The sequence below is a fragment of the Mobula hypostoma genome, chromosome 4, assembly GCF_963921235.1.
Source record: "Mobula hypostoma chromosome 4, sMobHyp1.1, whole genome shotgun sequence".
NCBI classification, from domain to species: Eukaryota; Metazoa; Chordata; class Chondrichthyes; order Myliobatiformes; family Myliobatidae; genus Mobula; species Mobula hypostoma.
Window position 1 is genome coordinate 37,408,429 of NC_086100.1, and position 22,971 is coordinate 37,431,399.

General features: G+C 42.8%; 1 protein-coding gene across 2 annotated transcripts in view; it reads right to left on the reverse strand.

Moving 5' to 3' along the window:
- rnpepl1 (arginyl aminopeptidase like 1) overlaps positions 1 to 22,971 on the reverse strand; it is a 75,171-nt gene that overhangs the window by 28,498 nt on the left and 23,702 nt on the right. For both annotated transcript variants that reach the window (XM_063045638.1, XM_063045637.1), the window contains exon 2: positions 19,599 to 19,739. In XM_063045638.1, coding sequence (XP_062901708.1) covers positions 19,599 to 19,739 — 141 coding nt within the window. The remainder of the gene's footprint in view (positions 1 to 19,598; positions 19,740 to 22,971) is intronic.

Here is a 22,971-nt window from a genome sequence, read left to right on the forward strand (position 1 = left end):
GAGTCCCTCTGTTAAGTCGGGGACCACCCATTGGAGTTACATCTCAGCTTCTACATGATACACAAGCCAGGGCAGTACAATATGAAGAGCAAGCTTTTGCCCATTTAGCAGGCTTCCCCCTCTCCATGCAGCTGATGAATCCAAAGGAACAGCAGAGACTGATACAGTTTTGGCACCAGCAGAGTTGCAGGAGTTGCCAGTCAGCATTGAGCTCGACGTAGGAACTCCAGTTCCGGACTTTCCCTTGGAGTTTACTCCTGAGCCCTCCCCATGAGTGGGTATAGCTGCAAGGGAGCGGAGGTTTGAGATCAGCCCCATCTGCCCAAAGTGACTGGTTTTAAGGTGCCAGTAGCTCACCTTTGCTCCTTCTCCTGTCAGCAGAAAGGATTCCACTGGGCTTGGTAGCTAAGCCACACATGAAGGCCAGGAGCTGGACTGGTTGTCAGAGGCTACTTGAGACACACACCATTGAGAGCATTTAATAGGTATTGTGAGCTTGTCCTCATTACCAGTCCCGGCTATAACAACCTTAAGGAACTATTCCTGACAATCATTCACCAACAATTTGAAACAAGAGAAAATCTGCAGAAGGCAGATGTGGCAGAAGGGTCTCGGCCCAAAACGTCGACTGTTCTTTTTTCCATAGATGCTGCCTGGCCTGCTGAGTTCCTCCAGCATTTTGTGTGTGTTACTAACAATTTGAAGACTGCTATCAGCCATTGTATTCATTATGGGCAGTGGAATATAAATTGCAGAAGTCTTCAATAATATATGCAAGTGAATTACCTCAAAGAATATGCATCAGTTTAGATTTGGCAAAAGGACTTTGCCATTGATTTCAATGGAAGAAAATGTGTTGTAGCAATGTCTTACAATAAAACTTTTCAATCTCTTTAAATGATACAGGTTCATTAACTGCTTCATATTTTATGAAATTACCATAATTGCCACCGTCAGCCCATGTAATAAGACACGCCACACTGTCCCTCTGTGTAAGTATTCCACATGAAGTCGGACTAATCTCTGCCTTAGTGTGAATGGAAAAACTGAGCTGTGTTGCAAGCGTAGCATGAAAATAGCCTGCACGTAGCCTGTACATAAGCTGAAGGTGAGTTAGGGAGCTTGAAGAACATTTGACCTTATATTTTTGTACATTTAATGCCCAATGTCAAAAAATTCATTACATTTTTTTAAAAATCAGTACATTCTTTTGAAACATGAAAGGCATTCAGTACATTGTTTTGCATACTGGTGAGACAGCACCATGCTTGGTCGCAGAGGCTCTCTGGGTCCAAGCAAAGGTGAAATTGGTTGACCTTTCCCTCTTTATTACAATCACAAGACCCTTTTGGTTATTAACATCAAGTACTGCAGGCCTGCCCCCACCAGCAAGTTGCTTGATAGCAGTGGAGCTGGACTTGTGGCATACTGTGTTGCCTTCTGCTACACTGTGTAGGAAGTGGCGTGTGGTCTAACAAAACAGTGCAAATGATTGCCTTGGATGTTTTTCTTGTGATCGTAAGACCCTGTTGGACATTGGTAATGCAGAATATTGCAAATCAGGTTCACTGGCAAACGCTGTTTCATTTGGCTATATTCATGTGTCTGGTTGAATGAGAATGAAACTTTAACTCATGACCTCCAAGAGGACCACAACCTTGTCGTGGTTTGGAGTCTTGCTCTCTATGTCCAGTCAATGACACAGAGAGCTAAGCTGGCTGGAGTTAGGGCCTTGTGCTTCAACTCTTGATAGGTTCACCCATGCCAAACAGGCCAAAGGGTAGTGGCCAGACTAAAAATGGTCTATCAGTGCTCAAGGTTTGGGGGTTCAGCTCAGGGCTAAAAACTCTGAATGGTCAACAAAAATAATGTTATGGAAACAGCAATGAAGAATTGTTCCATATGTGTGTGTGAGATTGTATGTACATTCAAAGATGAAGGGCCTTTATTGCTGTCCGAAATGCCAGCAGAATAATGGGCAGTAAGTATGTAAGTAGGATGCAAGTAAGTAGTTTAGCGGAGGAGGAGAAGATGGCGGCGCGATGACAGTGCATGACTCCGATGAATGATATCTGTAATCTGTCAAGTAGGGTATCGTGCACAATCCTGATTTGATGGAGACAGGCGTGAGAGTACGGAGGAACATTTAGAAACTTCTGAACTGCCCGCTTTGCTGCCACTGCTACTGTGTGGTAACCGGAATCTCCGGAGCAGAAGGCCCCAAATCATCGGCTTTGCTTGTTTCAGCGGCCAGGGCTAGGTCGAAGGCGTTCGGCAGAGTATGGCACTTGGGAGGCTGTATTGGAGGGGCTGGTCAGAGGCTCAAAGTTTCCGGACGGACGGACGGACTCAGTGTCAGCTGTGGTCGGCTGCTTCCAAGGCATCGGCAAGTTGACGGTGCCTGGAGGTTTATGGCAGGGAGTTTCTCCCTTTTGCCGCCTGCTATCAGGGACTCGGAGTCAATCGACTCGGGGATTTTGAGACTTCTTTTACCATGCCCATGGTTTGTTCTTCATCAAATTATAGTATTGTTTTGCACTGCCGTAACTATATGTTATAACTATGTGGTTCTGTCAGTGTTAGTCTTTGGTTTGTCCTGTTTTCTGTGATATCACTCCGGAGAAACATTGTATCATTTCTTAATGCATGTATGCATTTCTAAATGACAATAGAAGAGGACTGAGTGTTCTCATAATCTAAAAAAAAGTAATCCTCAAACTCTGTGAGGTGATCAAAATGCCACAGGTATTACGAAGTTACCTAGCCAGCTCTTCTGAAGAATTTTCATTTTACACTGGATATAATTTCACCACGTCCTATTTTTCCCATTAATTACTTGCTTTTCTTTTCAAGTTCCTTTAACATAGAAAAACATAGTAGAACTTATCTTACCTTAACGACTAGAACAAATGAGATCAGGTACTACTCCACATCAGACAGCATTCTCAAATGATCCCAATAAAGACGTATTGCACAGGGGAGAAAACCCAATGGTCTACTTGATCCCCTGGATTCCCCACAGCAAGTTAGCTTAACATTGATAATAATAAAGGCTGTAAGTTTGAATTCAATACCCAGACAGCACATGTTCTAAAGCACTGTGAATATGGAGCTGTAAGAAGTAATCGAGAAGCAGGAGGGGATGTCAGTGTAGATGTAGAACATGAACAAACATATGCCAATTTTCAGTAGTGTGACGGGGTCCTGAATTACCCCTATGAACTGTGCTTTTGAAAAGAGAGAGAGAGAGAGAGAGAGAAAAAGAGAAAGAGAGAGAGTGAGTGTGTGTGTGTGTGTGTTGGTCAACACCAGACACCTTGTTAAAAAGAGAGAGAAAGAAAGAGAGAGAGGCGAAGAATGCTTTGAGATGGTGTTATGGTTTTTCGGCAGCATGTTTACACTTTCTACAAGGACACTGGCAGTTTCCAAGTTCTTACAGAGAAAGAAGGGAGGAGCTGTTTGATGGACAGCTAGTATTCAGCACAGTGAGATAAATAGAAGGTCAGATGATAGACACACAGACACGTGGTTTTGGACACTGAATGAGCTTTGTTGTGCCCACAGAAAAGGTGGGTTTTGGAGGATCGATCAGGCAGATCGATCAGTGGGTCTCGTAGTGTGAAAAGGGTGTGACTGGTGGGGACTTATTTGTGGATCTAACCCTCGCCTGGGTTGGTAATTCCTCCACAGAAGAACAGTCCCCTTTGTTGTGGTCACAGTCGGAGACTTCTAAAGGATTTCACAGGACAACGGGAAGATCGACAGCGTCAGCTCCCGGAAAACTCAAATCTCTCTCTCTCCATCACCACTCAGCTCAATACCACGAACTGAACTGAACTTTACTCATCATCATAAGGCTATTTACCCCTAGACTCGAAGAAGCTTGGTTTTCATATATTTCCACACATACTTGTATATAATCATTGCTAACCCGTTTGATTTATCTGCATTTATATTACTGTACTGTATAGTTACTAATAGATACCATCAGTTAATAGCAATACTGGACTCCAAAGTGTTTTCCATTTCTGCTGGTTCTTTAACCCGTCACAGGGTACGTGACAGTAGTACCACTGATTCTGCTCTGTAAAAATTGTAGAAACAATGAAAACCATTTGTCAAGGAATCAATAACTGTCACTTAAAAATTTGAAAACGTATTCTCATTTATTGCTTTACAAAATTGCTTCTATGCATCTTGCTGCATCCTCTCTACTAACGAAATATCCCTGCTTTAATCAAGTGGGCTCCTTATTCCAGTTATCATTAATAGGATTCTGTGGGTGTCTAAAGCCCCAAATGCAATATGAAGGCAAGGTGAAGAGTAATCTTCATCTGAAGCATTCATTACAAGATAACGAGAACATAAAAGTAAGGATGTGTACTCAGTGGCCACTTTTTTGAGGTACACCTGTTCATAAATGCAAATATCTAATCAGCCAATCATATGGCAGCAATTCAAAGCATTTGCAGGCTGACATGGTCAAGAAGTTCAGTTGTTCAAACCAAACATCAGAATGGGGGAAGAAATGTGAGCTAAGTGAATTTGACCATGGAATGATTGCTGGTGCCAGATGGGGTGGTTTGAGTATCTCAGAAACTGTTGATCTCCTAGGATTTGCATGCACAACAGGATCTAGAGTGTACAGAGAATGATACAAAAAACAAAAGAAGTTCAGTAAGAGAACATTCTGTGGGCAAAAACACTTTGGTAGTGAGAGACACCAGAGAAGAATGGCTAGACTGGTTCAAGCTGACAGGAAGGCAGCAGTAACTGTAATAACCATGTGTTAAAACAGAAGAGCATCTCTGAATTCATAACATGTTAAACCTTAAAGTGGATGGGCTGCAGCAGAAGAACATGGACATACACTCAGTGCCCCCTCACCGGAGGTACCTAATAAAGTGGCCACTGTATATATTAATTGCCCTCCTCCTGTGTCTCATCCATATCCTCCATTCTCTTCATATTCATGTGTCCACTATCCAAGTATGCATTGTCAGTATGTATTCCAGTGCCATCTGTATGTGGACTAAATTCTTCTGCAACTGATCATCATTTTTATCTTGCTAACATAGATTAGAGTACTGTGATTTTCAACTGACAGCAACTCCAAACTGCCCACTGCCACGCGCTGCTGCTACTTCAAGCCAATCAGTCATTGGCTTCAAGAGTTGGGAATTTTATAGGGACAGCATACAAGACCATAAGACACAAGAACAGAATTGGGCCATTCGGGTCTGCCCTGCTTTTCCATCATGGCTGATTTATTTTCCTTCTCAACTCTGCTGTCCTGGTTTCTTCCTGTAACCTTTGACACCCTGACTAGTCAAGAACCTATCAACCTCCATTCTAAATATACCCAATGACTTGGCATCCTCTACAGCTGACTATGGCAAAGAATTCCACAGATTCACCACCCTCTGGCTAAAGAAATTTCTTCTAATCTCTTTTTTAAATGGACGATCCTCTATCCTTCTCACAGTGCTCAGCAACTACTGTGGCTTCAGGTACACCAGGATTTAAACTGAAGTAGCAAGTGAGAAGTGGAAAAAAACAAGGAGAGGAGCAAAGTGGTTTTGGTAAAACCAGGAAGTAAGTGGACCAGAATCACAATCAGGTTTATTATCACTGGCAAGTGACATGAAATTTGTTAACTTAGCAGCAGCAGTTCAATGCAATACGTAATCTAGCAGGGAAAAAGATAGTACTACTACTAATAAATAAAATTTTAAAAAATAAACAAATTAGTAAATCAATTACAGTATACATATATTGAATAGATATAAAAATGTGCAAAAACAGAAATACTGTATATTAAAAAAAAAGTGAGGTAGTGTCCAAAGATTCAATATCCATTTAGGAATTGGATGGGACAGGAGAAGAAGCTGTCCCTGACTCACTGAGTGTGTGCCTTCAGGCTTGTGTATCTCCTACCCGATGGTAACAATGAGGAAAGGGCATGCCCTGGGTACTGGAGGTCCTTAATATTGGGCGCTGCCTTTCTGAGACACCGCTTTCTAAAGATGTCCTGGGTACTTGGTAGGCTAGTGCCCAAGATGGAGCTGACTAGATTTACAACCTTCTGCAGCTTCTTTTGGTCCTGTGCAGTAGCCCCTCCATACCAGACAGTGATGCAACCTGTCAGACTGCTCTTTACTCTAGAACTATAGAAGTTTTTGAGTGTATTTGTTGACATGCCAAATCTCTTCAAACTCCAAATCAGGTATAGCCGCTGTCTTGCCTTCTTTGTAACTACATCAATATGTTGGGACCAGGTTAGATCCTCAGAGATCTTGACACCCAGGAACTTGAAGCTGCTCACACTCTCCACTTCCGATCCCTCTATGAGGATTGGTATGTGTTCCTCCGTCTTACCCTTCCTGCAGTCCACAATCAGCTCTTTGGTCTTACTGATGTTGAGTGCCAGGTTGTTGCTGTGGCACCATTCCACTAGTTAGCATATCTCACTCCTGTACACCCTCTCGTCACCACCTGAGATTCTATCAACAATGGCTGTATCATCAGCAAATTTATAGATGGTATTTGAGCTATGCCTAGCCACACAATCATGTGTATATAGAAAGAGTAGAGCAGTGGGCTAAGCACACACCCCTGAGGTGCGCCAGTGTTGATCGTCAGCGAAGAGGACGTGTTATCACCAATCTGCACAGATTGTGGTCTTCCAGTTAGGAAGTTGAGGATCCAATTGCAGAGGGAAGTACAGAGACCCAGGGTTCTGCAACTTCTTAATCAGGATTGTGGGAATGATGGTATTAAATACTGAGCTATAGTCAATGAACAGCATCCTGACATAGGTGTTTGTGTTGCCCAGGTTGTCAGAAGCTGTGTGGAGACCCATCGAGATTGCGTTGCCGTTGACCTATTGTGGTGATAGGCAAATTGCAATGGGTCCAGATCCTTGTTGAGGCAGGAGTTCAGTCTAGTCATGACCAACCTCTCAAAGCATTTCATCACTGTCGATGTGAGTCCAGAGTGGAGAAGGGTAAAGGACGGGGGTGGGGGGGGGGGAATGTGGAGAGCAAAGATAGGATGCTGTCCTATGAGGAGAGTGGCTTATTCTGGTTGTTGAAAGTTGTTTTGTCATGATTGGCTCTTTTAAAAACTGCAGCTGCTTTTCCCATTGGTTAGCTGCCTGGTGTCCAGTTTCAAATATCCTGAGTATATGGAGAGCACGTGTGGGGAGGTTCTTTCTCTCTTCCTTTGTTTAAGGCAAGCGGTGCACATGACCAGTGGGAAGGTATGCTCTGCATGCACTTTTAACTATGTTTTGTTGAATACTGTGGTTTTTGTAATTTGGGGAACATGAATGTTTGGTTGAATTTTTACTGTTTGTAAATAAAAGATTAACATACTTATTCATAGTGTTTTCTGTCTCACTTGTCACACCCGTGAACCTGATTCAATGTTACATTTTGGTGCTGCAAGCAGGGTCTGACTTTTTGAGCTGATATGCATTTCTTTAAGAGGTTATTTAAAAGAGAGGATGGTCAGTATGAGAGATGCAGAGTCCCAGGGTGTATAGATAATAGTGGGGGCTTTGGAAGCCTTGCTAACTTACTGACGGGTTATGGAATGCCACAAGATTGGACAGACCAGTTAGATTTCGCCAGGGCGGAAATTAGTCACCACATTGTTTTCATACTTAAATCATCGGGTTTTCCCCAGGAGAAAGGATAGCTGGTGGGATGCTTTCTGGTTGTTTGCAATAATTGTAAGGCATCAGTATAAAACGATAGCGAGTCTTTAAATTACTTGGAAGATCTGAGTCAGTGCTGTATTATTCTGAAAGAAATCACTATTACTGGCTCAGGGTAGGGCTGCAAAGTTGGAGGATAAGAACATAGTGACAGCTTGTTAACTAATGAAGTTACAGCACTTGGACACTGCACGCCGAGCTGGTTGGCAGCCCAACCCTGTTAAGGTTTGAGCCACGATGAAGCAACGCAATGTTCAGCGGAAGCAAGATCCTACTGTGGGGCTGGGGGACGGGGGTGTCTGGCAGGATATTGAAAACGGGGCCGAGAGGATAGCGCGGACTCCTCAGTTTAACCCTCAAAATGATCACCCTCTGCTCTGCGTGTCTGAAACAGCTTGGGCCAGGCCAGTGATCATGTGTTCCCACACATGGATGAGGAGGGTACCAGAGTGATCCTATCTAACAGAGAGATGGGTTCTTGAGGGAGCCTATCATGCCAACATGGGATCAATAACGCCCTGAGAACACTGCTTGCTTCCCCTGAGCATAATATATCACTACGGGTTCGAATAACCGCTGTAGTTAACCTTAGGCATCCCACTCTTACTGAATGGAATTTAAAAACCCAAGCGGAGTGCAGCACTGTAAAGGAGGGTACTAAAGTTCTACGTCAGTGGGCTCTTATCACAGAATTATACCACAATAGTGGTAACCCGCCAGAGGATATTGAACTAACCTGGAATGACAGGACACGTGGTTACGGCGACAATTTTTCCAATAAAAGGGTTAGTGCTGTCATTAACAGCACCAGCTGTTGGTCATCCTATGAGTACAGTGATTCAATTATTACAAGGTTTAGAGTACGTAGAAGTAGGTGTGCGTAGCCAGGTACGCAAGTTAGATAAGCAGATGGGGAGTGGGGGTATCCCGCATATCCCTTAATGGAAGGTTTTTAGCATTGCTCAAAGCTGGGGTCCCGGAGGAGCAGGTAAATGGGGCTCCCACCCCCACCTTCTATGCAATGTGGAGGAAGTACTGTTTGGAGGAAGTAAGAGAGGGAGGTCATTAAAGAGGAAGGGTCATTCTTCAAGCCCTCTGTAGATAAGGGCTCCTGTTGTCCTCTACCAGATTCCTGGCATTCCATTCAGGATTCCCTATATCCTGCTCTGAAGACATTATAAATGGCTGTGCCTGACCTTTGCCAGCACTGGGAATCGGACTGGGGGGGGGGGGTGCCGTTTAGCACATTCGTGCCTTATTGTTGTAGGGATGGGGTTATTTGACCTGTATCCCTCTTCCCTGTAAATAGAGTGTGAATGATTTGAATGTGGAGAAATGTGTGTGGTGTGGCACACTCATCAGTTTGCTTTTGTGTGTGCGTGCATGTGAGGACTTTGCCTTTAAGTGACTTGGTGAATGTGCTAGGCCCTGCCCAGTTGCTTTTCCCTTATCAGTTGTTCTCTGATAAGTGTGCTATTTCTCTCACACTTACCTGTCTGATTTAAGTTTCTGCAGTTCCATCCCAAGCTTTAAAGAAAAGGAATACAGCTTGGGCTTTTGTGTTTTGTATTTTACTTTGTACTTTGTTTCCTGTATTTTAAATCTGTTACATGTTTATTGTGTCTTAATCTGTTACTCCGTTATGTGTTTCCCCGTGCAATTGGTTTCAGGGATGACTTACATTTCATACTGGCCATATGATTCATGGGGTAGAAACTTGGGCAACTTTATTCCAGATATGAGATGTTCACATTTCAGAGCAACATAAGCATTTGGAGAGCAATTGTAGTAAACAACAGGAATTCTGCAGATGCTGGAAATTCAAGCAACACACATCAAAGTTGCTGGTGAACGCAGCAGGCCAAGCAGCATCTATAGGAAGAGGCGCAGTCGACGTTTCAGGCCGAGACCCTTCGTCCTGACTGCGCCTCTTCCTATAGATGCAATTGTAGTGGTTCTGTTGTTGTTGTGCTTTCTAAATAACCAGTGACTGATCAGGAGCAAGTGCATTTGTAATCCTTGCATTATAGAATGGCAAAGTGGTGGATGCTGACTTGTGGTGGGGCATCCTGTGATACATTCCTGGGGATAGTGTTTGAATTTGTGCACTAAACCAAAGGGTCAGGTTGCTGAATTTGTATGAGGACTCCTTACTACATTGCAGAAGGGAGGCCACTGATATTGATCCTTTTGACAAGGAAAAGGCTGCTGGGGAAATTATCTGACTTCTCAGTTTTGAGATTCTGTTTTGGGGGAGCTGGAAGGGAGTAGTCTATTTCAGCCAATCTAGACCCAGAGTACAGTAACTGTCTTAAGGGACTTGAGCCTTAATAGCTCTGGTGAGTAAGTATTTAAAGGGCTGGTATTTCCCTACGTATAATTTGTTTAACTGGGAAGTCCTGACTCTTTGTGCTTACCCCACCTAACAGAGTGTTGGTGTAGGTGGTATGTTGAGTACAGGTACAAGGTGCAAGGTGGATTTCAAGTGTGAGGAGGAACAGTATCCTGGGACCGCCGTGTCCAAATGGTGTAGTGAAGGTGGCCATTTGTTGGATGCTGAATGGCATTGACTGGATACACAGTTCCTAAGCCTACCCGTGGTCCCCACAGGGTGGTGCAGTTGATCTGTGGTGCTGTATGTATGCCACCCCAGTCCTGGATGAGCACATTACCCATGTTGGTTGGTAAGAGGGCTATTACAAAGAAAGGAAGGCTCTGAATGATATTCTTTCTCAGCATGGTGCAGCCAGACCATCCCAGCAACTAATTTTGATGACCTTAGATTACCTGTTCACAAGGGAAGGTGGCCACCTGTACTGTTATTGGTCAAGAATGCTGCACCTATCTTCCTGACTGGTTGGAGACCATAGCTCACCTGCTTGATCATATCTGACAGCCAGTGTATAAAATCAAGTGGAGGACGAGCTCATTAGCTATCACATTCTGGGGTGGGGCTGGTGGCCTTTTGGGGCACAAGGAGGCTGGTGACTACTGTAGTACACTGGGAGGTGACTATTCAGTTTACAAGGTGGGTATTGTACTTTTGTGTTTTGTATGTAACTTAGGGAGTTTGCGAGAGTCATACTAGTCCGAGGGTTGAATCATCACATTTGCAATTTTCAAGGGGTGGTGTGTCCTGTGGGGGGAGGGGGGCATGGCTTATCCTGATTGTCAAAAGTCACTTTGTTGTGATTGGTTAGTTTAGAAACTGCAGCTGCTTTTCCAATTGGTTAGCTGCCTGGTGTCCAGTTTCAAATATCCTGGGCATATGGACAGCATGTATGGGAGGTTTTTTCTCTCTTCCTTTGTTTAAAGCAAGCAGTGCACATGACCAGTAGGAAGGTATGCTCTGCGCACACTTTTAAATTTGTATTTCTTTGAAGTAGGTATGTTTCCTGAATATCCAGCTTTGTAGTTTCTGTAATTTGGGAAAAGTGAATGTTTGGTTGAATGTTTACTGTTTGTAAGTAAATGATTAACATACTTATTCACAGTCAGTGTTTTCCATCTCACTTGCCACACCCACGAACTTGACTCAATGTTACAGATGCTAAGTGAAAAGTGAATGAGAGAAAAGCAGACACTGAGGGGATAAAAGCCTTGATTAAAATTTGTTAATACCTTTATCAGGAATTAGTTTAAAATCATATCTTTCAGCAGCTAATGTTTTCCTTGAATAGTTTTACTAACTCTAAACTTAGATTTAATTTTTAATCTTTCAACACAGCTCATTCTTCCTAATTTTATTCTGCCTCCAGCTAAGTTTTGACGCTATTTAATACGTTTAATCTATGTTTCACTTCTCACATTAGTCATGAACAATTTAGCTTTACATTTTATCTCTACTTAACTGTTAGATTTCTCCATAGCTGTTCGCTTCCTTTCCTTTCTCTCTCTTTTATTGTTCTCAGTCAAAACCTTGTTTTAATATGTTAAGATCAAGAACTCATTATAAAATTGTGCCCATCACAAACTAATGCCAGTAATAGTTTCAAACAATGTAAATACATAGTTTCTAAAATCTTTAATAAAGAGAAAATAAAATACAGAAAAAAGTAGAAATCTGAAATAAAAACAGAACATGTTGGAAATTCCCTCAGTAGTCCACAACATCTACAGGGAGAAAAAAGTTATTTCAGGTTGACGATCTATAATTTGGAGAAGTTAGAGATAATGATGCTTTGAGATATAGAGGAAAAGGGAAGAGTAGGAGTAAGTGAAGATATTGTTGAAACTAGATTCTACTGTGCCTGTTCAGAAATTATTTTTTTTTACTGAGCTTCTCTGGAACCACTCAGCAGGCTAAGAGGTCAAAATGGGAATGGGGATTGACGAGGGGCGAATATTTTTGAAATAATTTCCAAGATGGCAGAGGAGCATGATGACTCTTTAGCAGATATCCTCATTGAATCCACTCATTACATTTATTATTAACATAAAATATCCTTGGGGCATCACATAAAAGATACTGGGGGAACTCAGCAAGTCAGGCAACATCTACGGAAGGGAATAAACAGTCAAAGTTTTGGGCCAAGTCCCTTCAAAAATACTGGAGAGGAAGGGGACAGAAGCCAGAATAAAAAGTTGTGGGAAACAAAGCACTATAAGCTGGCAGGTGATATCTAAGACAGGATGGGTGGGTACGGAAGGGCATGAAGTAAGGAGCAAGGAGGGGATAGATGGAAGAGGTAAAGGCTAAAGAATTAATGGAATCGTCAATGGTGAGAAGTACAGATTCTCATCCATCACGTAATACCATCAGGGAGGTGCCTAACTTTATTCTGCAGCAAGTCAATGACCCCAAACACACGGCCAAGGTCATAAGGAACTATCTTCAGCGAAAAGGGGTACAAGGAGCTCTGCAATAGATGATATGGCCTCCACAGAGCTCTGATCTCAACACCAATGAGGTTGCATGGGTTTCCCTGGACAGAAAGAAGAAAGTGAGACAGCCTAGGTCTGCAGAACTGTGGCAAGTTCTACAGGATGTTTGGGACAAGCTACCAGCCGATTTTCTTATGAAACTGCACAACACTGTACCAAAGAGAATTGATGCAGTTTTAAAGACAAACAGTGGTCACACCAAACATTGATTTTATTTCGCTTTTTTTTAAAACTGTTTACTATTTATAGAAGTCTTTTGATATTTAGAAAGTTTTCATTCCATTATTTTGACAGCATCTTCGCTTTACAGAATTGTTTTTATATGTGCCCAAGATAATTGCACACAACTGTAAGCCTGTGATGCTATTGCCAGTTTTTCACTGAACTTGTGCATTTATGCAATTGTGTCTTCTTCTTCTTCTTCTTCTTCTCCTTCTCCTCCTTCTTCTTCTTCTTCATGATGTGCCTTGCGCATTACACGCTTGGGCGATCATGGCTTTCCACATCGAACGATCCCTCGCAGCGTCAATGATATCTCGCACACTTAGATCTGTTAGTTCTTTCACAGTGTCCATATTTTTTCTTCTTTGCCTTCTACTTCTGCGTTTCTCAGGCATACGGCCTTGTAATGTAAGGTATTCTATTTCTCCTTTTATGATGACATAGCCCAGGAAATTAAGTTTTCTCTCATTTAATGTCCTCACTAAAGATCTTTTTGTATGGGCATGTTGGAGTACTGACTCATTAGTTACCCTATCTCTATATAATATTTTCAGCATTCTTCTAAGAAACCACATTTCTGTTGCTTCTAAGTTTCTTTGGAGTTCTGGTGTTATAGTCCATGCTTCAGAAGCATACAGCAAGATTGACCAGATGTAACATTTTAGTAGCCTAAGCCTTGTTGTCATAGAAATGTGTCTGTTGGTAAACATGGGTTTCATTTTTTGGAAGTTGGTTTTGGCAACGGCAATTCTTCTTTTTATTTCTACTTTACTTCTAGCATCTTGTGATACAAAGCTACCAAGGTAATTAAAGCTGGTCTTTTCTTCAATCTCTTGGTTACTGATTGGCAGTTGGGAGTATCCTGCTGTTTTGATATTAGCATACATTTGTTTTTTTTTACAGGATGGTTAGACCAAAATCTGCACTTGTTTGTACTACTTTGTCTAGGAGGATTTGTAGGTCTTCTGCAGCACTTGCTATTGTCTGCATATCTTATATTGTTGATGTTAACACCTCCAATTTTTATCCCATCTAGGTCTTCTATTTCTCTGAGAATCATTTCACTATAGATATTAAATAATTACGCTGCAGCAACGCATCCCTGTCTAACTCCTCTTTGAATTTTAGTCCAACTGCTTATATTATCATCAATTTTTACCGCCGCCGTTTGGTTCCAATATAAATTTTGAAGCAGTTGTTGGTTCCTTCCGTCAATGTTTAGTATAGCGAGAATTTGAAATAATTTTTCATGTTGCACTTTGTCAAATGCTTTAGTGAAATCAATAAAACATAAAAAGGCATCATTTTGTTATTGAATTATCTCCACCAAAAGCTTCTCCCAATCACTTTCTTCTCTAGACTTGATAAATGGGAAGATGTCAGTCCAGACCAAACAGACCAAACTGAAAGAAGTTACTGAACAGAAGCAGATAAAACAAGCAATAATCTTTGTTACTGATTGGTGAAAAGGCCAGGAAAGACAATTTAAAAAATTGCTGACACCGACTAGTGTTACTAATTAACTGGAAGGCATTGACATGTTGTATTGTGTGAAAATGACAGTGGCAGACAACATTTAGATTGTGTTATGTCATTCCCAAAGCACAGACACACAGTGCTACCCTGGAATACCAATTGACGAAGGCACCAACAATGTCCAAAATATCATTAGTGGAGGCCAGAAAGAAGCTAAAGCCAGACATGAATGCCAGTGACATGATGTAATGTTAGAAAGATAACAATGGACAACATGAGTTTGATTATTTTTGGTAGATAGTTCAAACAAATGTCGCAATAATTCCCTGACAAGCAGAAACAAGTAATAGGGTGTCAGAATGTAATGATCTATGGAAAATTTGAAGAACCTTAACCTGAAGAGACACAAATAGTTTAATCAGCAACTTAATATATCACATAGACAGGAGGTCTAGCATAAGAATACTGGCACATTCCACTAGATGGCACAGGAAGCAATAGAATAGTGGAGCTCATTAAGGTAAAAGTCAAGTTCCTCAATCTTGGAATCTTCTCACAAAAGCTATGGATAAACAGTGCAATATCAAGGCAAGTATAAAGATTATAATGCCCTGATATTTAACACTGGAAGGGCCACTTGTGTATCATGCTGAACACAGCCTGCTTTTTTTTCGCTACCTGGGGTTCCCATCACTTGAACTTGCTTCTCCCTGATGTGGAGGGCCTCTCACCAGACAGGTGCCTGACGAAGCAGAGAGAGGTCAGTGCTGCAGGCAGGTCTTGAGCCCAGAGAGGACCAAGAGCCCCTAACAGCTCATGGATGGTAAAAAGGCTTTGTAATACTTTTAAATGCCTTTGATAAAGACATTTGGGGGGGAAAAAAAACACTAAATTTTACTTTGAGGTTTACGAAGAACACACGAAGACACCAAAACTAATTCAAAGTACTGAAATAAACCCAAGAATTCAGCTATAACCACCTAGTCCGTGGGGTCTATACTAAATGGGCCTCACTGGTTGAGCTTGTGAGGGTGTCACAAACATTGCCTTTCATTATCAGATACCCCTGGTAAGAAGCTTGGAGTCAAATGGGAAGTGCCTGCCCCCGCCCCCCCCCCACACTTCTGGGAATCACTGCTCCACTGATGGCAAGTCCAACAACAGTGGATAATCATACAAACAATCAGGTCTGATCTTGTAGCCATGGGGACTTCTCCATTTCACTGAAGGACTTTAATCAGTGGTTGGGAAATTACTGAAGATTCTTAAAAAAGCATCTGGAAAAGAATGGGCATTAAGGATAGACAGCATGATTTTGTGCAGGGGAGGTCATATCTTATATATCAGAGGGGGCTATGAAGATGACTGATGAGAGTAGGGCAGTGGGCTTTGGTAAAGCTCTCAACAAGGTCCCTCATGGCAGCCTGATCCAGAAGATTAACGCACATGGAGCTTTGGTAGCTTGGATTCAAAACTGGTTTGGCCAGAGAAGACAGAGGGTCACTGTGTTAATCTGACTGGAGGTCCACACTAGTAGAGTTACACAACAATCAGCACCAGGACCTCTGTATAAATGATTTAGACAGAAAAGTAAGAGGGATATTTAATAAGTTTGCAAATGACACAGAAAATTGGCAGAGTTGTGGATAGCAAAGAAGTTTATCAAAGGATGCAGCAGGATATAGGCAAGTTGGAAGTGTGGGCAGAGAAAAGGCAGATTGAGTTTAATCCAGACAAGTCAATTTTAAGAAGAATGTATATGGTAAATGGCAGAACCCTTAGCAAGCCCATAGCTTCATTAAAAGTGGCAACACAAGTGGATGATGTGGTAAAGATGATGTTCGGTATGCTTGTCTTCATCAGTTGGAGCAAGGAATCAGAATCCGGTTTATCATCACCGGCATGTGTCGTGAAATTTGCAATTAGCGGCAGCAGTTCAAAGCCATACATGATGATGATAGAAAAATAAATAAGAATTACAGTAAATATATATATTAAGTAGTTAAATTTAAAACAAAGCAAAAACAGAAATAATATATATTTTTAAAAATGAGGTAGGGTTCATGGGTTCAATGTCCATTTAAGAATCAGATGGCAGAGAGGTAGAAGCTGTTCCTGAATTGCTGAGTGTGTGCCTTCAGGCTTCTGTACCTCCTACCTGATGCTAACAGTGAGAAAAGGGCATGCCCTGGGTGCTGGAGGTCCTTAATAATGGACTCTGCCTTTCTGGGGCACCTCTTCTTGAAGGGGTCTTGAATACTACAGAGGCTAGTACCCAAGATGGAGATGATTAATTTGACAACTTTGTGTAGATTTTTTCAGTCCTTTGCAGTAGCCCCACCCCCCATACCAGATAGTGATGCAGCCTGTCAGAAAGCTCTCCACAGTACATCTGTAGTAGTTTGAATGCTGTGACCTGATGGAGGTGTACTAGATGATGACAGGCAATGATCGTGAGGATAGTCAGAGGCTTTTTCCCAGGGCTGAAATGGCTAACACGAGAGGGCACAGTTTTAAAGTGCTTGGAAGTAGGTACAGAGGAGATATCGGGGAAGTTTTTTTTACGCAGAGAGTGGTGAGTGCGTGGAATGGGCTGCCAGCAACAGTGGTGAAGATGAATTCAATAGGGTCTTTTAAGAGACTCCTGGATAGGTACATGGAGCTTAGAAAAATAGAGGGCTATGGGTAACCCTAGGTAATTTCTAAAGTAGGTATATGTTCGGCACAGCATTATGGGCCGAAGGGCCTGTATTGTGCTGTAGGTTCTCTATGTTTTAGGTGACAAACTAAATCTCCTCAAACTCCTAATGAAATATAACCGTTGGCTTGCCTTCTTTATAGTTGCATCGATATGTTGGGACCAGGTTATATCCTCAGAGATCTTAACACGCAAGAACTTGAAATTGCTCACTCTCTCCACTTCTGATCTGTCTATGAGGATTGCTTCATGTTCTGTTGTCTTACCCTTCCTGAAGTCCACAATCAGCTCTACGGTCTTACTGACGTTGAGTGCATGGTTGTTGTTGTGTCACCATTCAACTAGCTGGTATATCTCACTCCTGTAAGCCCTCTTATCTCCATCTGAGATTCTACCAACAATGGTTGTATCATCAGCAAATTTATAGATGGCATTTGAGCTACACCTAGCCACACAGTCATGGGTATAGAGAGAGAGAGAGATAGATAGATAGATAGATAGACATACTTTATTGATCCCGAGGGAAATTGGGTTTCGCCACAGCCGCACTAACCAAGAATAGAGTACAAACATAGCAACATAAAACCACAAATAACCAAATAACAATATGTAAATTACGCCAGATGGAAATAAGTCCAGGAGTAGAGCAGTGGGCTAAGCACACATTGTCAACGAGGAGATATTATTACCAATCTGCACAGATTGTGGCCTTCCAGTTAGGAAGCAGAGGATACAATTGCAGAGGGAAGTACTGAGGCCCAGGTTCTGAAGTTTTTTGATCAGGACTGTAGGAATGATGGTGTTAAAACGCTGAGCTATAGTCAACAAACTGCATAGGTATTTGTATTGTCCAGGTGACCAAGGGCTGTGTGAAGAGCCACTGAGATTGCATCTGCTGTAGACCAATTATGGCGAAAGGCAAATTGCAGTGGGTCCAGGACATGGAAGCTTTCGAGACAGTGAAAAACAGGTCACTAGGATGTTGCCTGGATTACAGAGTATTAGTTATACAGAGTTTGAGCAAACTCAGATAATCTTGTCTGTCCTGTCAGAGGCCGAGGGCTGACCTGACTGAAGTACAGAAGAGGTAGCCAGTCGGCTGGTCACACTGCAGCTGTATCGAACTTTGCTCTGGCCACATTGGAAGCATTGTATGCATTTCTGGTCACTGCATTTCTGATCACCACATTACAGGAAAAATAGCAAGGCTTTGGAGAAACTGCAGAAAACCTTCACCAGGACATTGCCTGGATTAGAGAGTATTGGCTGTGAGGAGAAGTTGGAAAAACTTACACTGTTTTCTCTGGAGCACTGGAGACTGAGGGGAGACCTGACAGAAGTATATAAAACCCTGAGAGGCATAGATAGTCAAAGTCTCTTTCTTAGGGTAAAAATGTCAACTCACTTTAAGATGAGAAGAGGGAAGTTTAAATTATGTAGGTTTTTTTCTCCCTGACACAGGAAGTGATAGGTGCATAGAAAAAAACTGTTGGGAGAAATAGTGTAAAAGCAAGAGAAAATCTCAGGGCTGAAATGGTTGCCACAAGAGGGCACAGGTTTAAGGTGCTGGGGAGCAGGTACAGAGGAGATGTCGGGGTAAGTTCTTTTACTCAGAGTGGTGAGTGCGTGGAATGGGCTGCTGGCAATGGTGCTGGAGGCGGATACAATAGGGGGATTTTTAGATAGGTACATGGAGCTTAGTAAAATAGAGGGCTATAGGTAAGCTTAGTAATTTCTAAGGTAGGGACATGTTCGGCACAACTCTGTGGGCCGAAAGGTCTGTATTGTGCTGTAGGTTTTCTAAGTTTCTATGTTTTCGGATCTGCAGATGCTGGAAATTTGAGCAACACACACAAATGCTGGAGGAACTCAGCAGGCCAGGCAGCATCTACAGAAATAGTACAGTCGATGTCTTGACCCAAAGTGTCAACTGTACTCTTTTCTATAGATGCTGCCTGGCCTGCTGAGTTCCTCCAGCTTTTTGTAGGGGAAGTACCTCAAGCAGGAATGATAACAAACTTTAAGAGGCATTTAGTCAGGCACATGAACAGGCAGAGGATGGAGGGATACAGACCATGTGCAGGCAGATGGGTTTAGTTTGTACTGGTATCATGGTTGGCACAAACATCGGGGGCCTGTGCTACACTGTTTATGCTTATGGTCTGTCTGCCATTGCATACACTTCCATTATCCACATTTGGATATTTCTCTTCACTCACACTCTCTATCCTTTCACAAAGCCTCTGCCAGCCCCACTCTCAGGCAGTCTTTTCCTAAATCAGTTCCTTCCTACCTTCAGCCTGTGATTATAATTATTTCACTTCCATTTACTTCTCACCTAAAAATCACTTAACATCTTTTGCATCTTTGGAAAATCATTCTGTTTATCAAAGAATTGTGAGTTCAAATATTCAACCACTAGCAGGATGATTAAAAAACCTGGAAAGTATTCAATATCTGACATCAGGCACTGTTTTGTTAGCTTTCAAATTGATCTGTTGTCAATATGAAACACTGCAGCATCAATTGTTTCAATTATTCATAGAAAACAGCATGTGGTAGCAATAATTAAAATGCAGTTAACAGTAACTCTCCTACCATGACCGTAGCAGAATAGGTACTCTTGACTGCAGGTGTATCGAAACAGGGGAAGAAGGATCTGTTGCACACTGAATGACCATGTGTGAAGAGGAATGGTTTGGAGTTTCCACTTGTTAATTCTGGATCCAGCCACCAAATCTGAGTGAAAAAAAACAGAAAACTGTTCATTTAATTTTTTTTTTCCCAGTTGAAGTTACTTCAAGAACTTTTATCTTGATTTCACGTTTAAAAAGAGATCAGAAGCAAACCGGCTGTCTGTTAATCACTGATTATATTTGCTGCTGTTCAGAGGCTCAGACCTGGAACCTAACCTTTTACACCCACATCGTCAGCAGCAATTTCTGTTTGCGTGCTGTATGTCACCATTTCTTTGTGCTAGTGTACTGCTTCCATTGCTTCACAAATCAGTTAGTGGAAATATGTTTACGTGGTGCTTTGACAGCCAGCACCAGACACCATTAAAAAGATCGAGAACTTGTAACGTCTCGTCTGAAATAACCTGTAATTCCTGGTCCACCACATCTTTCACAGGAACATGAATAAAACAACCGACATGCATTGCAGATGTCAGAGATTAATATTTCATATGATATTAGCAGTGATACTTCAACAGCAGGCTCAAAAACATCAGCTGTACAAAGTACTGGAAAAAGACAGTCAAAAACTACACACAAGCAATTGGTTCAAGATTATTTCAGGGGTTCAAAATGAAAAGACAATTTCAAACTTTTCAAACAATTATCTAAATGTTAGGTCAGCTATTTTTCAATGCTTCTCATCAGGTTTAATATCATTTATTAAAAGAGTTTTCTTACACAATCAGTTTTCAGTAATATATTGTAGCATTACAAATGTACAAAAAGGAAATTCATAGAAGAATATTAAATAAAATTTGGTACAAAGATATTTAATGAATAGTTTGGATTTTCATAGGAACATAGAAAACCTACAGCACAATACAGGCCCTTTAGCCCATAATGCTGTGCTGAATATGTACTTACTTGAGAAATTAATTAGGATTACCCATAGCCCTCTATTTTTCTAAATTCCAAGTACCTATCCAGGAGTCTCTTAAAAGACCCTATTGTATCTGCCTCCACCACAGTCACTGGCAGCCCATTCCACGCACTCACCACTCTCTGCGTGAAAAAATTACCCCTGACATCTCCTCTGTACCTACTTCCAAGCACTTTAAAACTGTGTCCTTTCGTGCTAGCCATTTCAGCCCTGGGAAAAAATCTGACTATTCACACAATCAATGCCTCTCATCATCTTGTACACCTCTATCAGGTCACCCCTCATCCTCTGTTGCTCCAAGGAGAAAAGGCTGAGTTCACTCAACCTATTCTCATAAGGCATGCTCCCCAATCCAGGCAACATCCAAAATGATATTGTATTTGTTAAGTAGGGGCCGTGCACAATCCTGATTTGATGGAGACAGACGTGAGAAGCATGGAGGAACATCTGAAATGCCTGCTTCGCTGCCATTGCTACTGTGCGATCGAGAATCTCCGGAGGGGAAGGCCCCAAATCCTCAGCTTTGCCTGTTGCCGGGGCCAGGGTCAAAGCGCTCGGCAGAGATGGTGCTCGGTGCTCGGTGTTGGAGGCTCGAAGTTTTCGGACGGACTCAAGAGTCGGCTGTGATCGGGTGCTACCAGGGTGCTGCATCGGCAAGTTTGCAGTACTGGACGTTCATGGCAGGAAGAGAGTTTCTCTTCTTTCTACCGTCTGCGTGAGATGATGGGACTTTCGAGAGACTTTGAGACTTTTTTTTTACCATGTCCATGGTCTGTTCTTCATCAAGTTACGGTATTGCTTTGCACTGTTGTAACTATATGTCATAATTATGTGGTTCTTGTCTGTTTTTTATAGTCTTGGTTTGTCTTGTGTTCTGTGATATCATTCTGGAGGAACATTGTATCATTTCTTAATGTATGCATTACTAAATGACAATAAAAGAGGACTGCGTGTCCTCATAATCTAAATAATCTAAATCCTTGTGAATCTCTTCTGTACCCTTTCTATAGTTTTCACATCCTTCCTGAAGTGAGGTGACCAGAACTGAGCACAGTACTCCAAGTGGGGTCTGACCAGGGTCCTATACAGCTGTAACATTACCTCTCAGCTCTTGAACTCAATCCCATGGTTGATGAAGGTCCCTGCTTCAGGATTGCTGTCCCTGCTGGGTAAGTGATCGGAGCCGGCTCCATCCGGAAATTGATAAAGGAGGTGGTGGCCGAGCTGAGAATTGAGGGGTCGGTACATAGGGACCCCCCCAGGGGACGGACAGCGCAGAGGGCTGAGAGAGGATGGGTGGCCAGTAGCGTGTGCTATAACTGTGGGAAAGAGGGACACTTCCGGTGGGAATATGAGCGGCAGGGAACCCCTCGGCGAGCGAGTCCTCGGGCATCCAAGCAGGGAGAGGTGTTGGGAAACTTAGAGGAGACCCAGTAAGGGAACGGCCTGGTATCTCTGGGGGAACACATTCCCAGCCATGTACCAAGGAACCCCCGAAAGAAAAAAAGCCCGATTCCGGAAGGATTAGTGGAACCTCGCTTCAGCGTGTCGCTACGGATAGAGGGAAACCATGCTAAAGCCATACTCGACACTGGGTCGCAGGTCACGCTACTATACCGTTCGTTTTACAACCAGTATTTAAAGCATTTGCCCTTGACCCCATTCAGTGCACTGGAGATTTGGGGCGTCAGTGTGGGTGACTGTGAGACTGGAGTTTTCAGAAGCCAAGGTGGGAGTGTCTGAAGTTCTGGAGACGTTAGCGCTGGTTTGTCTGGACCCAGTTGAGACGGGCGGTGCTTTGATTCTGGTGGGGACCAACACCCCGTGACACAGAGGCTCATGGGAGTCTATAAGGAGAAGGCAGGTGAGAACTTTTTGGGGACTCAGGCTGTGCACCCAGTGCTTCGAACTGCTTTTGAGGAAGTGTGGAGCTGCCCTGGGCCAGATGCTGAATTTAAACGAGGGATTGTGTGGTGCACCCAGTCGAAGCCTAAGGTAAGAAGGCCCGGGGAAGTGGGGAGAGTGATGGGAACCCCTAGATCTCCTGGAGTGCCTGATGGCGAGGCCCTTTTAGTGGACACCCCAGAAGACCTCGAAGGGGAGTCATGTTTTCCGGCTGGGGTGCTGGTGAGGCCCGAATTGCAGAGGCCCGCGGTGGTACAGGTGAGCAGGATGGCAGTGATTGTCAGGAACACCACGAAGAGGAAAATCACCTTTAAGAGAGGGATGTCACTGGTGCATTTGTTCCCGGTGACGGTAATGTCTAGTGCCCCCGTAAGGCCCACTAGGGGGGAACTGTTGGAAAACAGAGGAAAGCTGCCTGCTGAGGCCTTCAACTTTGGGGACTCTCCTG